Source organism: Ictidomys tridecemlineatus, chromosome 5 (assembly GCF_052094955.1).
Source record: "Ictidomys tridecemlineatus isolate mIctTri1 chromosome 5, mIctTri1.hap1, whole genome shotgun sequence".
NCBI classification, from domain to species: Eukaryota; Metazoa; Chordata; class Mammalia; order Rodentia; family Sciuridae; genus Ictidomys; species Ictidomys tridecemlineatus.
Window position 1 is genome coordinate 35,212,265 of NC_135481.1, and position 18,510 is coordinate 35,230,774.

The 18,510-nt window shown below is 34.7% G+C and overlaps 1 protein-coding gene across 2 annotated transcripts; it reads right to left on the reverse strand.

The window, feature by feature from the left end:
- Positions 1–423: 423 nt before the first annotated feature.
- Positions 424–17,576, reverse strand: Bloc1s6 (biogenesis of lysosomal organelles complex 1 subunit 6). 2 transcript variants are annotated; one of them, XM_005316528.5, is made up of 5 exons: positions 17,389–17,576; positions 14,154–14,295; positions 9,004–9,091; positions 3,315–3,401; positions 424–2,944 (listed from the first exon to the last, which is right to left on the reverse strand). In XM_005316528.5, exons 1-5 carry the CDS (start codon positions 17,468–17,470, stop codon positions 2,825–2,827), a joined length of 519 nt encoding a protein of 172 aa, XP_005316585.1. In that variant the 5' UTR covers positions 17,471–17,576; the 3' UTR covers positions 424–2,824. The 2 variants fall into 2 exon arrangements, with proteins under 2 accessions (XP_005316585.1, XP_021582226.1); XM_021726551.3 differs by lacking the exon at positions 17,389–17,576 and adding an exon at positions 17,161–17,336 and having other exon boundaries at positions 14,154–14,308.
- Between the last annotated feature and the right edge of the window lie 934 nt (positions 17,577–18,510).

Consider the following 18,510-nt stretch of genomic DNA (forward strand, 5'->3'; position numbering starts at 1 on the left):
CCAAATTACACCCATCTTTCTATTACTCTTCCTTTACACTGTGTTTAAGGAATTTTTGCTTATTAAGTGCTTTTTAAATTACAGGCATTGGAAATGTCTATCCTGACTACTCACTTCACTCTCTTAATAAATTTGAAAATAAACCTAGTCTCATCCTAATCCTACCCTGAAAACTTGATGGCATGTGGTCCCACACATGAATACTCATCTAAAACAACATGAATAAATGAGCAACAGAAATCTTAAATATATATATAGGAACTATCTTCATCCAAAAGAAACATCTAGAAACTAACTTTTTAAGTATGAGCACAGTGATATTAGGTGATTTAATGATTAAGAAAAATTGATGACAATAACAGCGTAAACAGAACTATCTTTAAGTAAATACAGAAAACATAAATATTACAGATGAACACTGGATAATTTAGAGATTTTTTTATTAAATGCATAAAAAGTAGTCCTCACTCTACAAGTTTACAAGTTCAAAATCAGACAAATGTATGTGGGCATACACTTATAAACTGTAGCCACCTAAACACTCACTGTGGACACATCTATATTACATTCAGCATTCTGCATATTTACATGATACTTACCGCAGAGTAAACACAAAGTGAACTTGCATCTTTCAGTTCAATACATATTTGATAGTTTCAAGACAAAGGCAACCTTTTTCAACCAATCCCGTATTTGTGAAAAATACAGCAAGAATCCATGTTTTGTTAGCAAGATATATTTGTTATTGAAATACAGATATTTTAGATTTTAATTACCAAGATAACAGTAATTTTGATTTACCATTCACTTTTAAATAGTGGATGCTAATTTATATTTGTTTTGCTCTGTTTAAAAATGTTCAAAACTTAAATAATACAATTCTGAAAGAAGGTTATGGGCCTTGACATTCATTCAATAAACATGATTTAAAACAGAAATTCAATTAATTAACTAGAATTCTATATTTATTTCCTGTCTGCTAGGGTTTAGTTTTAAATCTGATTGTATATTAAAACCAATAATTCAGAATTTATTTCATAAGATTAACCCAAAAGTTACTAGAGAGCTTTTAAACTATTTCACTGCTTATAAATAAATTACTAGATAATCTATTCCAGTGGTTCCTTGCATCAGAACTATCTGGGGAGTGCCCTAAAAATACACTGGCTCCTATTAAAACTAATCAGTAAGAACTCAGAATGTATTTTTTTTTTTAAGTTCCCAGGCAAAAATGATATGCACCTTAGTACAGGAAACAATGACCTTGGCCACTACACCCATGGTTCTCATCTTTCAAGGTCCATTAGAATCACTGGGGGAAACTAAAAACTAAAAACAAAGCAAAACAAACCAAACAAATAGATTTGCATCAGTAGATTGAGAGTAGTGACCAGGAACTAGCATTTTAAACAACCATTATTACAACAGGTCAAAACCACTCTGACAAACAATGCACAACCTTTGTCAGAAATCAATAAAGAGTACATTCAGCAATTTAGGTGACATTGTCCTGCAAGCCCTAGTGATGCCCTAGGCAGTTATAGCAAGTGATAGAGGGCAACAATTAGCCTTTTCAAATATATTTATATTCTTAGGTTAAAGTCAAGTGAATTGTGAAACTATAATTCATTCATCAAAGAAGACTCTTTCAAACAAATTACTTAAACCTCCAAACAGACCAGTTCTTAACACCCAACTTAAATCTACTGCTTTCTATATCATTAGCCTGATATGTGATCAGAGGTAGTGGTTCCAGCTTACCAAAAATGTAATGTGGATTATAAAAGATACACATTCTCTGATTGGAGACCAGTTACATGTTAAATAATACTAAAACAAAAGTATAATACACTACCAATTTCAAGCAATGAAACTTCATAATATTTCCCTCACATAATAAGTTCCCACATATAACATCAGAAAATAATTCTAGAAAACACTAAATGTTTCATGTTGCCTCTTTTGTGAAGGTATTTACTAATTTTCCACCAATCCTAACATTATCTATAAAGTAGGTAGTTTTACTTTTCATTCTACTTTGAGATTTAAAAGCACAGAAACTATATCTCACTATCTAATGACTAAGTATAAATCCATAGGGGCATTTGAGTGTATGATATATCCATCATCCCTGCCAAACTCTAGGAATGATGTAATCTATTTTGAACCCCAAAGATACATAAAGCAACAACAAAAATAAGCGAGACTATATGGTTATAGAAGAATCTATCTGGCATCTTGCTCACCTAGCCTATGCCTAAGGTGCTATTATTTCCTGTGCATATACTTTTCCACTATGTTCTTCACAAAGGCTTATATTATCTTTTCCAGGGGCATGTGTGATTAAAGAACTGGAAATTTTTCTTAACTAAGCAATGAAAAGGCAATAATCAAAATCAGTGTTTCATTGCCAGAAAGGCATATCATCTCATAAAATAAGAAACTAAACTTTTAAATCTACAATCAAGAAGCTTAAAAATTCATATAATTTTGAACTACTTAAGAGTCTAGACTCCCATAATAATCAAAGCATTTTTCAGTTTACAAATGACAGAAGGCCAAACTGATGAATTATAAAATTAGCAAAACAAAAGTTGAAAGTTACATATAAATATCAAAAACAAGTGACATTATGTCTATTACTAAGAAAGAAAGGCTTCTTAAATGGCTTAAACAAGTTATGGAGACATAGCAAACCTGGGATGAAGATTTCAAAACATAACACAAAGGTATAAGGCACTATATGAACCTCACTCCATACTTAGGTCATCTTAAATCCAGAGAGTATAGAATACATGAAGAAAACACACAAAAACACAATTTTTCATGCCCTTTTAGCTGGTTTGGCTGTTAACTGCTTTTCTCTTTCAAATTCTTTTTCTCGTTGCTGCTCCCTTTCCAACTCTTCTTTCTGCCTCTTCTGCTGCAGTTTAAGTGCCCTTTTCTGTGTCAAAGAAAAGGGTTATAGATTATGATCTAATTCAAAAGTAATGATACTTTGAGGTAATCAATACATACTAATACATTTCAAATTTAATTTTAAGATTTATTCTAGGTAACTCAAGGTCTCCTTAATTAAAAAAAAATTTACTACAAATTCTTATTAAATGATAATTGTAGCTGCATATCCAGAGAATATGAGCCTGTCTGCCAAGTTATTAGAAAAGAAGCTCAGAGAGAGATTTTAAAAATGACAAGTTTTAAAAGAAAACAATGTACTATGACTTATCTATATTACTATACATGCAAGAATAAAAAGTCAACACATGAATACTGAAGAAAAATAAACTTTAAACTTGTATTTTTCAACTTACCTTTAATTTTGATGTCTTTTCATGGAGCATCAGCATCTCCTTCCTTATGTTCACCAACTTGGCATGATAGTGTTTAGCTTCAGTGAACTTAACATGGAAAAGTAAATTAAAAGTTAAAACATGAGTGAAATATCAAAATGGATCAATAGATCAATGTCTAAATTATAGTTCATTCTTCTTAAAGAGATCAATTTTTTAGAGCCTTAATTATGTCCATATTTCAAGTTCCAAAAAATAAATTTTATTTAAAACATTAGCAGGATTTGAAAAATATTTGATTAAGTTCAGATTAACAAAGACAAATCATAAAACAGACCTTTATATTTAAGTGGGTAGAGCTAGCATTTTGCTTTAAAAGCATGAAATGATTCTTTTAGAAATGTAAAACACTCTTTATAAAAGAGAGAGCAAGCTATGGTACATAGGACAGCTTAACTGATGCACTGCTCATCAGGAAAACCCAAGCTATGACCAAAGATCACTGGGAGAACTATGGGCTAGTTTGATCTGTTCCTTGGGCTTTTGAGATCAGACCAAGCAAATGAGCCTCTGCAAGGAGGCTGTGCTTCCCCAGGAATTATAAGCACATGCTTTCCATCTCAGCCAGTCTGCAAAGCCTAAACCAAGTCTTATGACAGGAGAATGTGGGAGGGTGATGCAGGTCTACATAGGTGGGAGAGAAGAACACTTTATTCTCAGATAATGCAACAGAATCAGAAAAAAAGGAGAGAAGTATCCATAGATAAATCTGCAACTTTACTGTAGCTGCAAAATAAAAATCTCAATCTGACAAGATCTAGAGCTTCCAGACCACCCCCTCTCTCAATTCCTTCCACTTTTCAATTCCTAGATGACAATTAAAACTAATCTTGGATGAGAGAGGAAAAAAGAAGAAAACTCAGTTTCTATCTCTTCAGACTGAGGCAATAGTAATGCATCCTCTTAGTTCACTGGTGCAATAAATACCCATTCAACTGCAACATGAACTCAGCGAGGAACACAAAAGTTGATCAGTGTAACCTGGCTTACCCCCTTCACAAGATGTCACAAACTACTGAACAGAAGACTATTTAATACAACAAGCCTCTCTCGGTCCCATCGTAGAGAATATGGACTTTGGTTTGGATTGTTCTGTAAGGAAAACATCAGTGAACTTCATCTTCCCAATAAAAAGTCTGCTTTTTGAGGTACATATGGATCTCTACCAGATATATAAAACATGCAAACCAAGCTTTTTCTGATGTTCAAGGGGGAAAAAAGGGAACAACAAGTTCTTGTTTTTGCTATTTACCTTTACTTAAAATAAAGAATATCAGTTCTCTTCAAAAAACGACAGAGTTAATGGGCTTGGTGACACTCACCTGTTATCCCAGTGGCTGGGGAGGCTGAAGCAGGAGTATCACAAGTTCAAAGCCAGCCTCAGTAAAAGCAAGACACTAAGCAACTCAGTGAGACCCTGTCTCTAAATAAAATACAAAATAGGACTGGGGATGTGGCTCAGTGGTTGAGTGCCCCTGGGTTCAATTCCTGGTAACCCCCTCCCAACAGAAAAAAACTACAGAGTTGCTGATGAAATTCAATTATTCAATTATTTGAAAGATCTAATAAATCATTCTTGAAGTATTCATTTTAGCCATGGTATTAATTTATTACAGTATTACACATATACCATATAATTAAATAAAATGCTAATTTAAGAAACCAGGTAATTGATAGACTGTATTTTCCTTAATGGGAAAAACTGTACCCTAAAAGTTCCTTACTTTGGACTGGGGCTATAGCTCAATGGCAGATCACTTGTCTCACATGTGGGAGGCACTGGGTTTGATCCTCAGCACCATATAATAAAAATAAAATAAAATAAAGGCATACTGTCCATCTACAACTACAAAAAAAAATTTTAAGTAACTGCATTTCATTTTTTAAAAAGTTCCTTACTCTTTAGTTTCTAAGTCTTCAATTATGGGCTGTCACTAAGTCATAGGTTTTGAACTATTCTGTGACAGAGGCGATCCCTCCCTGGAGAACTCTCGGCTCCAGGGTATTGATTTGAGATTGCCCAGTTGCTATAGCGATGCCCTATTCAAAGGAAGATTTTGTACCAGTCACAGAATTTATTGTTCTTAACCCTGGGTTCAAATGCCAGCTGCCCAGGGGGTAGAGAATTATGGGTCCAGGCTGGCAAGTTTTAATTGGGCTGTTTATACCTTCAACTTCAGTTCTGTTTATCTTGAAGAAACTTTCTCACAATAAATCCTTTTAATGTTTAAACCTACATAATAAACATGCCAAGCAAGGTCAGTCTTCCTCCATCCGAGGTTGGCTGAACCACCAGGCCCTGGTTTTTTTTCTGTTTGTATATTTGACTGTCTTTTCTTCATCCCCTCATCAACTGCTCAGTTAGCCTTGAATAAACTGTCATGCAGATTGAGACAATGAGCAAATATAATTAAGACTTAGAAATAAGTTCAGTTTCACAAGTTCAATATTACAAAAGATATTAAGAAATGGAAATTACAGCAAAGCAAAGTTTTCTGTTAAAAAGACAAATTCTTGGGTTGGGATTGTAGCTCAGTGGGAAAGAGCTTGCCTCGCACATATGAGGCACTGAGTTCGTTCCTCAGCACCATATAAAAAATTCATAAAGATACTGTGTACATTATGACCTAAAAATATTTTTAAAAAGGACAAATTCTAAAAACACATCAGAAAAAGAAACTTCACATCAATATTCCTGATGAACACATATGTAAAAATTCTTAATAAAATCCTGGCATACAAAAACATATTAAAAAGACAGTGCACCATGATCAAATGGGGTTCATCCCAGGGATGCAAGATTGGTTCAACATATGGAAATCAGTAAATGTAATTCATCACATCAATAAATACAAGAATCACATGATTATCTCAACAGATACAGACAGAAAAAGCATTTGACAAAATACAGTATTCATTCACGTTCAAAACACTAAAAAAAACTAGAGAGAGTAGGAACATACCTCAACATTGTAAAAGCTATATACATGCTAAACACAAGGCCAACATGATTATAAATGGAGAAAAAATTGAAAGCATTCCCTTTAAAAACTGGAACAAGAGGAATGCCCTCTTTTACCATTCCTATTCAACACAGTCCTGGAAACACTCGCCAGAGCAATCAGACAGAAGAAAGAAATTAAAGGGATATAAACAGGAAAGGAAAATCTCAAACTATTCCTATTTGCCAATGTGATTCTATATCTAAAAGACCCAAAAGAACTCCACTAGAAAACTTCTAGAACCCATAAATGAATTCAGCAAACTATCCGGATATAAAATTAACACCCATAAACAAATTCATTCTTACACATCACTGATGAATCAACTGAAAAAGAAATTAGGAAAACTAACCCAATCACAATAGCCTCAAAAAAATTATTTGGAAATCAATCTAACAAAAGAGGTGAAAGGTTTCTATAATGAAAACTACAGAACTCTAAAGAAAGAAATTGAAGACGACATTAAAAGATGAAAAGATCTCTCATGTTCTTGGATAGGCATAATTAATATTGTCAAAATGGCCATACTACCAAAAGTGCTATACAGATTTAATGCAATTCCTATTAAGGTCCTGATGACATTCTTCATAGAAATAGAAAATGCAACCATGAAATTAATTTGGAAAAATAAGATCCAGAATAGCCAAAACAATCCTCAGAAAGAAAAGTGAAGCAGAAAGCATCACAATTACCAGAACTTAAATTATACTACAGAACCATAGTAACAAAAATGGCATGGTATTGGCACCAAAACAGATACATAGACCAATGGTACAGAATAGAAGACACAAAGACAAACCCGCATAAATATGGTTATCTCATACTAGACAAAGGCACAAAAAACATACATTGGAGAAGATAACCTCTTCAACAAATGGTGCTGGGAAAACTGAAATCCATATGTAACAAAATTAATTTAGAACCCTAACCCTCAACCTACACAAAATTCAACTCAAAGTGGATCCAAGACCCAGGCATTAGGCTAGAGACTCTGTGCCTGATAGAAGAAAAAGTAGGTCCAACTCTCCAACATGCTGGCTTAGGAACCAAATTCCTCAATAAAACTCCTGAAGTCCAGGAAGTAAAATTAAGAATCAATAAATGGGATGGTATCAAATTAAAAAGTCTCTTCATAGCAAAGGAAACAATCAAGAACATGAACAGAGAGCCTACAGAATGGGAGAAAATCTTTGCCACGTGCACCTCAGAGGATTAACCTCCAGGATATATAATGAACTAAAAAAAACTTAACACTAAGGGCTGGGATTGTAACTCAGTGATATAGCACTTGCCTCACATGCGTTAGGCACTGGGTTTGATATTCAGCACAACATAAAATAAATAAATAAAGATATTGTGTCCATCTACAACTAAAAAAGTATATATATTAAAAAAAAAACTTAACCCAAAAAATCTAAATAACCCAATCAAAAAATGGGCTAAGGAACTGAACAGATACTTCACAGAAGAAGAAATACAATCAGTCAACAAATATATGAAAAAATGTTCAACATCACTAGCAATTACAGAAATGCAAATTAAAACTACACTGATATTTCATCTCACTCCAGTTAGAATGGCAATTATCAAGAATTCAAGCAACAATAAATTTTGGCAAGGATGTGGGGGGAAAAGTACACTCATTTGGTGGAAGTGCAAATTGATAAAATCACTCTGGAAAGCAGTATGGAAATTCCTCAGAAAACTTGGAATAGAACCACCATTTGACCAAGTTATCCCACTTCTTGGTATATACCCAAAGGACTTAAAATCAGCATACTACAGTGACCTAGCTACATCAATGTTTATAGCAACTCAATTCACAATAGCTAAGCTATGGAACCAAACTAGGTGCCCTTCAACAGATGAATGATAAATAAAATGTGGTACATATACACAATGGAATATTACTCAGCCATAAAGAAAAATGAAATTATGGCATTTGTAGGTAAATGCATGAAATTGGAGATTATAATGCTGAGTAAAAGAAGCCAGTCCCAAAAAAAACAAAGGCTGAATGTTCTCTCTGGTGTGTGGATGCTGACTCATAATAGGCTGCGGGGAGGATGGTGTTCACCAGATTGGACAGGGCAGAACGGGGGCAAGGAAAGGGGATGGGAATGGGAAAGACAGTAGAGTGAATCAGACATAACTTTCCTATGTTCATATATGAATATATGACCAATATAACTCTACATCATGTATAATCATAAAAATGGGAAGTTATATTCCATGTATAATATGGTATATCAAAATACATTCTACTATCAGGTAAACTAAAAAGAATAAATAAATTTTTTTTTTTAAAAGACAAATGCTAAACTCTGTAGACAGGTGCTTTAACCAAAAGCCACGAAGCCCAAATTATAAACTTTAAAAATGCAGAAGTTAAAATCCTAAACATATATAAGTACATTCTAAGTACATACCTGAGAGAATAAACTTAAGCTTGTTTTTGGAGACAAAGTCTCACTAAGTGGTTTAAAGCCTCACTAAGTTGATGAGGCTGCCGTTGAACTTGTAATCCTCCTGCCTCAGCCTCCCAAGCCACTGGAATTTCAGTTGTGCACAGATGTGCACCACCACACAGACCTAGCTATTTCTAAAACAATGTATAGTTGAGTTATATCAACAAAAATCACACTCACCAAAGCATTAATATCCAGCATAGAATGACATTCTTTAAATTTTGAAATCTCTTGTTCCAATGTATCTAATAACACAACTTGGTTCTGTCTGAAACAAAAGCACATAGCCAAAATAAACTTTTCATATATTTTAAGTGGTAGTTCTTCAGGGGAAATAATATTCATTTTGGTTAATGCTAAAGTTTAGAATTTAGGTAGAAATGTATTTCCCCCAAGGCTTATTTGGTTTAGCATCATCTGTTTTAACATAATATTATAAAGGCACACTGATAACCTAATGTGTCTATATTCTTGCTTCAATTGCAGACTCTTTAACAATTAAAATAATCAAATCATTTAAAAGTATTTTCAATTCTTTTTATTGTCCTGAAAAAAAGAAGCTTTTTATAATATTTTCCCCAAGAAACTCAATATCTTACATACTTTAAAACAGCAACATTCCCATAAAGGAAATGAGGGGCACTAACTTTTCTGATTAGAGTTGGGAAGGATGCAGTACTAAGGAATAAGCTCAAAAAGATAAATAAGTAGCAAGTTGAAAAAAAAAAGCACAGAACTAGGATTGCAACCTTATCCCTACCAATAGCTATTTGTGTGGCTTTGGGGATTCAGCTTATTTCTCTGGATATATATCATCTCATTTCTAAAGAGAGGTCAGCCAGAACAGATGACTTCTAAGGTTCCTCATTAAAATTTTGATTCAAATCCTATTGAGGAAGAGAAGCAAACTTCTCTAATATTTCTCTCCAAGTGGATCAATGGAAGAGTCACAGGAATAAGTGACATTACATGATATTTTTTAAAAAATACATATGATTTGTCTGAAAAACTGTGCTAAATAGAGTAGTGATGAAAAAGAGAATAGGCCAGAGGTCACAGATGGTGAAATACAGAACACAGGACAGGAAAACTCAGTAAGTCAACCATATTAGATAAGTAGAACAGCAAAAACAGGACATTACAACTGAAAACATTAAAGAAATATCAATATAACCAAAAACTTCCGTATGATAAATTGATGAACATCTAGCCAGATCAAACAGGAAAAAAAGATACAAATTAATGGTATCATTCACAGAAGGGTCACTGGTACTCCCAAGATATTAAAAGGATAATGAAGGAATACTTCCAAGAATTCTATACCCACAAATTTAATAACTTGGATGGAGTAGACTAAGTCCTGGACACAAACTACCAAAACTCACACCAAAAGAAACAGAAATCTAAGTAGGCCTATATTTATTAGAAAAGGTGAATTAATATTGATTCCAATAAGATAAAATGAAATAAAAGTACCAGGGCCATATAGATTCATTGGTGATTTCTACCAAATAATTAAAGTAAGATTTCAGGACATGAGGCCACTATACAGTCAGCTGCTTACCAAGATACCAGCAATGAAAATGAAATTTAAAAACAATACCACTTGTAAAATATTCCCTCTCTCCAATGAAATACTTAGGTATGAATCTTAAAATATATATATATATATTTACACACACACACACACACACATATATATATACACAGAATGAAAAAAGTACAAAACTCTCTTGAAAAAAAATCAAAGATTCAAATAATGGAGAAATATTCCAAGTACATGGATTAAATGACAATATTTTTTATTCTAATTTATTACATATAACAGCAGAATGCATTATAATTCATATTACATATATAGAGCACAATGTTTCATTCTCTGGTTGAATTCAAAGTATATTCACACCATTCATGTCTTCATACATGTACTTAGGGTAATGATGTCCATCTCATTTTTAAGATGTCAATTCTTCCCAACTTAATCTAGAAAGTTAATACAATCCCAATAAAAGTTATTTAGTAGCTGTCAATAAACTAATTCTACATTTCACATGGAAAGGCAAAGACCTAAAATAGTCAACACAATACTGGGGGGAAAAAAACAGGAGACTTACACTATTAATCTCAAGATTCACTATAAAGCTACAGAAATCAAGACAGCATAGTGTTAGTAAACTAAAAGACACACTGACCAATGGATCAAACTAAGAAGCCCTTATATTGACCCAAATAAATATAATCAACTGCTCTTTGACAAAGAAACAGTTTCAATACAATGGGGAAAGAATAGTCTTTTCAACAAATGGTGCTGAATCAATTGACTGTCCATATGTAAAGAAATAAATCTGGTCACAGATTTAAAACCACTCACAAAAATTAACTCAAAATGGATCATAGATCTAAATATAAAATGAAAACTTAAAACTTCTAGAAGAAAATGTAGGTTTAGGTGACCTTGTTTTGTTGATAAGTTTTTAAATACAATACCAAAGTATGATCCATGAAAGAAAAACTGATGTCAGACTTTATTCAAATTAAAAACCTCTACTCTGCCAAAGAAACTATTAAGAGAATGAAAAGACAAACCATGGACTTGAAGAAAATATCTGAAATATAAAGGACTAGTATCAAAAATAAACAAAGAACTCTTAAAATTCAACAATAAGAAAGAAAAAATTTTCACTAACAAAGATCTGAATAGACACCTGTTGTATAAAAAGATTTGTCTGACCTTTGTACCAAGTTCCAAGCATAGTTTTGAAAATCCTTGAAATTCCCAAGTGATAAGAATGTCTTTATTTTCCATGAGCTTCTTGACTCATACCTCTTAATGCCAATGAGGTAGTTCTATAGCGGACCTCTTAGAGCTTCAAGATGGGGGCTGGACATGCTAGAAATATCAACCATGTGATTAGATAGAGGGTTGGAGCTTTGAGCCATGTGATATCAGCCCAGAGAAGGAAGGAAACTAGAGATTGAGTTTGATTAGGTTGTCAATGATTCAATCCATTATGCCTACATAATAAAACCTTGTAACACTTAAGGCTCAGTAGAGATTCCTGGTTAGTGAATATAGATGTGCCTTGGGTAGTGGTGGGGAGGCAGTTCTGACATGCCCTAATTTCACTAGGAAAAAGCACAGAAAGAAGCTCTGTATTTGGATACTACCCAGACCTGGCCATTGCATCTTCCTTTGGTTAATCCTGATCTGCATTCTTTATGATAATACCTTAAGTAGAGTGCCTTCTGGATTCATAAATCTAGGCACTCAAGGAGGAGGCCCCACCATAAAGGAGAGGGAAGGGGAGGGAAGGAGACAAGAAGGGAAAGGTGGAAGGCACCAGAGACTCAAATGGAATAAATTAAACTCCATGTATGTATAATTATGTCAAAATTAACCCAATTATTTATAACTATAATGCACCAGTAAAAGAATTTTAAAAAAAGAGGAAGAAGTAGTTTACCTGAAATACAATACAGCAGAAAAGATGACTGAACCTCAATTCCTTTGAAGCTTTGTACAATCCATGGTAAATATGTTGGAAATGACTGTGATGCCTGATGCAGTGTCTAAGGAAGGATTCTTTGAGAGAAAAGCTATTTCTATTGAAGGCCCAACAAGCATGGATTATCTCAAATGAAGCTCCCCAAAGGCATTCAAAATTGCACTATGGTGCAATTACCCATTGTTAGCTACAAAATAAAATTAATTTTTATCAACCACTACTTTCTCCCTCACCTTTCTAGGCCTTGGTTTCTATGGTTACGTGGCTTAACAAAGGTTTGATGGAAGAGCCAGGACTAGTACTACATTTGTACCTAGAACAAATTTCACTACTTATGAAGATGTAGGAAAAAGCAGTAGCTACTAGAAAACATTTCTCTTAAATTTGTTTACCATTCTGTAACACTCAACAAGTTTAACAAATACTAACTCATCATATTCAATAGTTAACTCTACCACTATTTGTGTAAACTTTTCCAAGCTATTTAACCTTTCTGAGCCTCAGATTCCTGAATCCTAAATGGGAATAATATTAAATATTTCATAAAGTTAATGTGAGAATTAATTAAGACATGGTAAATAAAGAGCTGGGCATATAGAACATATACAGTAGTAACAGAGTAATAACTGATTTTATTATCATCATCATCATCATCATCTTCTGGGCGTCTATAAGATAAGTGGGGTTATTCAAAACATTTCACTTTAGTCAATGTTAAACTCTGCAATTAAACCTTGATTCCCAACTTCCTATAAGTAAAATGTTACCTAGATATATTTTGTTTGCAGAGTGTCTTAACCTTCCCTTCAGTCCATCATAATTTATCCAATTTATGACTTTTTGTAATAAGGCTTGATTGGCATCAAAATACAAGGCATTTCATGCATAAGGGATAAAAATTTTCCCTTGAGACTAGCAGAAAACTGAGAATGTTGCCAACTTCCTAACTACAGCAGTGTGCTACATGTCACAGAACACCACTTTTATATCCATTTAGCATCACAAAGCCAAGAATCAACATTATTTATTAAAAATGAGAAAACAGGCAGAGTTGATTATTCCTCTTCATTTGACATAATAAAGTATTCTGAAATAATTTTTAAAAGGGTAGGCCTTAAAGCACAAGCAGTTCATAGCAAAATTAAAGTTCACCATCACAGAAAGAAATGACAGACAAGCCAACCAGGGCAATCCAGAAAGATTCTGACGCAGAATGAGGCAAAAGCTAATTAAGTTTGTCATTTCTGCGTGAGAGTAACTACAGAGTGTATATTTTTGTATATTGATTGCACTCTGTGGGTTCTATTCTACATTATTCTGATCTTCTTTTAGCACATACTACAATCCTTTATTTATAATTTACTAGGAATGAAACAGGTCATCTCAAAAAAAGAAGTTTAAGAGTCTCTGGAAAATATTCAAATCAGCCAATGAAAATATCAAAATAATTTTTAAAAGGGTAGGCCTTAAAAAAAAAAAAGTATAACTTTTGTGGATGCAATTTTTCAACTCTACTCAGTAACAGGTGGATACCCATCCTGGGACACTCTCCAGTAGGCAATATGTTCATAAAATAATGATAAAACACCTAAACTAATCACAGAAATTAGATAAGATTTTGGGGTATTTCTTAGAGGAAATTAAACATTTTAGAGTATTCATTTTACTTTTCATATTCAGATTACTATGTACTCATGAAAGATATAGAAATACTAAATTATTATTAAATATTACAAAATATTAAACCTTAATACTATATGCAAATATAAATTATGCCTACACCAGAAAGGAAATGGGTGCATATCTGGTTGCTTGTTTGCTTACGTGAGTTCCTGGAGGGCTTGTTTTGATCTCTGCAGATCTGGCAAGTAGTGAGAAAGCAATCCTTCTGCCAGTTGCTCCACTGCTTTGTCTTCTACAGTCAAGTCCTCTATTAACCCTTCATCTGGAGAAGTGTCACTTAAACCTGTGCCCAAACAAAATTCAAATTTAGGAAACTTTTAAATTGTCACAGTACTAAAAAAGGTTGAGGAGTCACAGGTAAGGAGGGAAGAAGGCCGGCTGTGGAGCTGAGAGCACATACCCACTCTCCTTAACACAGGTGTTCTTCTTTCCTTTTAGAATCATTGGTTTAAAATGAGAAGAAAAAGTGAAAGGATCACTTTATTCAAATTATACCCTAAAAGCATTGATAAATTAATATTAAACACTGAAACATCTTTCTTCAATCATGGTCTACAATCATAATATCTCTAGAATACATATATTGTAACACATTGCTTATCACATATCTCTAAGTACAGTTTTTATCAGATTTGAATTTTGGCAAGATAAAGGAAAACAATATGCTGTCATGGTCAAAATAAGCTTTTAGAAAATCAAAATAATTTGGTGTCAACATACCTTATATATAATCTGAGATATAATAAATTATTGTATAATGGTGTATTAAGAATTGTAATGCAAAATAAATAAATAAATAGAAAAAAAGAAAATCAAAATAAATTTGTATGGTTTTTACTTTAATTCTGAGAAATACATGAACAAACTTTAGAATTCTCAATACAAGACAACAACAGAAAGAACTAAATAGAAGCTGAAACACAACACATTTATCTATATCTATATATCTAGTGAGAAAAGAGGAGCACTAGGCATATAGTGCCACTTATGTACCTTTGGATGCAAAAATTAATCAATTATATCTGGCAAATAGTTACACTGCTTAAAGTTTGATTATAATAACAGAACAAACAGTAACTTTAATACAGAAAACATCAATATTACAAATGAACAGATAAAAACATTCAAATAAGGATATTTCAAATTTAAGGCATAAGAACTAATTCACTTCCCTTGCAATTTATACATGTTAAACTCATAGGACTACTTCTTCTACCTCAATCTTCTGGTTATTTATGGACAAATCTGTTATTCATGTTTTTATACATATTGAGCCACTAAGTTCCAGATATTTTATTGTGAGAAATTAAAGAAAGTGTCCTTACCTATTTATGTAAGAAATACTTACTGAATATCTATGCCTTCTACTACTTTCTGAAATTTCAACAATAAATAAAGATAAATCCACTTTCCTGAAAGGGCATAATACAGGGAAGTCAGAGTATGATAAGTGCCATGACAGAAGGAAATATGGCCAATAGATCTGAGGCTTAAGGAATGGATGTCACTCCAAAGTTTCTTACAGAGCATGCATATTAGTCTTTCTATCATGAATGAAATACAACTCAAACTGTTCTACTTTTCTCTTAAAATATATGTCTTATATATGTCTTTCTATAGCAACATATACTGATCTACTCACTCTTTTTTTATTCTTTTTTTTATTAGCTACACATGACATTACAATGATCTTGGCAATTCATACATTTTACTCATTTTTTTTAACAGAATAGAATTCTACCAAAATTTGTTTAACCAGTTCCTCATGGATGGATTATTTAGGTTAGTTTTACCTTTTGTTGTTTAAAACAATGTTATAGTAAGCGTCCTAGCTAAATCTCTGCATATCTGTCATAGTTTTTGTAGGATAAATTCTTAAAAGCAGACAATTAAAAGGTTTATGCACTTTTGAAACAGCAAACCCCCTCCTAGGAGATGGCATCAATTTACACTCCCACCAACAATCAATCTTCTGGTGAACTATTTCCAAATGGGTAGAATTCTATGAAAGGTAGAGGGAATGCAATATGGGTAAAGGAAAGGTGGGAATATAGGATTGCTCTGGAAAGGGGAGAGGGTGTGAGGTGTCATGAGCATAAGGCATACACAGCATAATAAGCTGTAATACAATGTGACCAGCCTGTGAGGGTCCTTAAGTGCCAAGTTAATAAGTATTGAATAGCCATTTAAAGATTCTAGGCAAGGGAATGACATGATTTATAAATCATTCTGTTTAATAAGTAGTGAAGAGCCATTTAAAGATTCTAGGCAAGGGAATGACATGATTGCAGCTTTATCTTGGAACAGTGATGGAACAGTACTGGGAGAGACAGGTTGAAATAGTGCTTACAACTCTGAGTAAACTTACAACTGCTGAGTAAAGGATGAAAATACAGAAGAGATGGAAATTTTATAGTATAACCCATAACATTAAAGTGGGGGAAAAACAAGATTGCAAAGAGTTGAGAGCAATTTCAAAGTTTCAAGTGATAGTAACCTGGCACCATTAACAGGATCAGACATGTAACATGCACAATATCTATGCATGTTGTATGTGAGATTGGTGCAAAACAACCATGTCAAGGTATCCATCAGAGAAGCAAGTGAGTTAGGAGATGGGTCCAAGTTGTAAACATATACCACAAAAAAGTCATATTTACAGAAGTGACTTATGACGGTGTGAAGACTAATAGATCACTGAGTAAAAGTATGACCAGTAAAGTGCCAAGAGCACTACTTTGGGGCAATCTCCTCATTTCTGGAACAAGGAGCTATTTTTTAAAGGTAGATCCAAACCCCTACAACCTTTCTCTTCTAGGGTCCCTTACATGAACCAAAGAACACAAACGCTTTGAGTGACTATTTCTCAATTCTCCCAAGGATGATGACACATAAACAGCACCAGTCTGGGTGCACAGCAAGTTCATTCAACTCAAAGTATGCCTTTGGGTATTTATGCTTAAAACTCCCCTAGAATTCAGGTTAAAAAGGCTGCTGGAGGAATGGAAATGAATAACCAAGCAAGGCGGAGTATTCGTAAGTGGCCAATAGTTAATAACTCTCTGAATCGATCGAACACCTTTTGTGGCAAATTCATTCCTAACCCCTAGCCTTCGGACGAATAATCAACAACGTGCCAGAGTCAACACAAACTTAGAATGATTTCGCCATCAAACGCCAGCAGCTGCACCCCAACACACAGCTTCCCCTCCGGACTTTGGTTCCCGCCCATTCCGCTAGGCAGCAGGACCAGAGTCCTCGCGGCCGCAACTGCAGATAGCTGTTGATTCCCTCCGAGCGGCTCCGGCGTCCCACCCACTCGGGTCCCGGGTTCCTCGGACTCCCAGGGGCAGCTGGTCCAGCCGACACCACGTACCCGGCGTCGGCTCACTGGCCTCCAAGACGTCAGGGGGCCCGGCCAAGACCCCGTCCGGGGGCGGTGGCCCAGGGACACTCATGTCCCTCCCGCTGGGAGGGGACGATCAGTGGGGTGGACGATCAGATACAAGTACGAATCCAGCCCGTCTAGCTTCCGGTCGGACAGAAGCGGCAGTCGCACTCGGAAATGACGGAGGCGGAAGACAGTGGCTTCGGACACGTGACCGCGGGTCAGAAGCCCCAGCCCCTACGTCGGTGGTGACGTAGTACTCTGGCCCATTACGCAGTGTTGGAGGCGCGGCTTAGGGCTATGACGTGCTGTAGGTGGGGGACTTAGGGGAGGCCGTGGCCGGTTTGGGTTGTTTCTAGGTGGATTACGAAGACCGGAAGAGCGTGACCCTTGTTAGAAGCGGAGGAACAGTTGGGCTTTGTTCACTGAGGTTTGGTAGAAAGAAGAACGTACTTTTCCCTGAGGGCAGACCCTCTCTGCGCGGTGTGTGCACTAAGGAAGAACCTGCGTGCATTCCCTGCGATTTAAGAGGTTAAAAAAGAAAAATCGGTTCCTGGTTTTCAGCTATAATAACAAGTTATTGTATAATTCACTCCAAATAGCTGAATACCTAAGAATGAACTAAGCACTATGGAGGGTTTAAAAAAAAAAAAAAGTAAAAGTCCTTGTTCCTGTTCACCAGGAATTTATACTTTACCACTTATTCATAGTAAGCAAACAAAACATTAAAGTGCTGAATTATGTGGAACAGAGCTAGAGCACTGTGAAGGCAGTAACGATTGTGTGTTCATTTTCTATGGCTGCTGTAATAAATGACCACAAACTAGATTAAAACAACACAAATTTACTATCTTACTGTTATGCAACAACCCAATCCCAGCGTATAAGAACTGGCCCCACACTGCCATGAGACCCACATGGCTCCACTTTAATGAAAGTTTTTGCCACCTCCCAAGGCACCAAGCTAAAGACCAAAACCTTTAACATAAGAGCTTTTGGGGGACATTTCAAAGCCAAACTATAGCAAAAGTGGAAATCTTGGGTTGAGGGCATTATTCAACCTATCAAAGATACATGATTGTGAAGTATCCAATTGAGGAGGGGAAAACT

What these genes read in the sequence shown, in the direction of transcription:
- Bloc1s6 (XM_021726551.3), bottom strand. Translation starts at nt 17,244, where the DNA reads ATGGGCGGGAACCAAAGTCCGGAGGGGAAGCTGTGTGTTGGGGTGCAG. An exon ending in GCGAAATCATTCTAAGTTTG is followed by an intron (nt 14,309 to 17,160) that starts TGTTGACTCTGG and finishes AAATTTGAATTT; the next exon opens with TGTTTGGGCACAGGTTTAAG. An exon ending in CAAGCCCTCCAGGAACTCAC is followed by an intron (nt 9,092 to 14,153) that starts GTAAGCAAACAA and finishes CTTTTGTTTCAG; the next exon opens with ACAGAACCAAGTTGTGTTAT.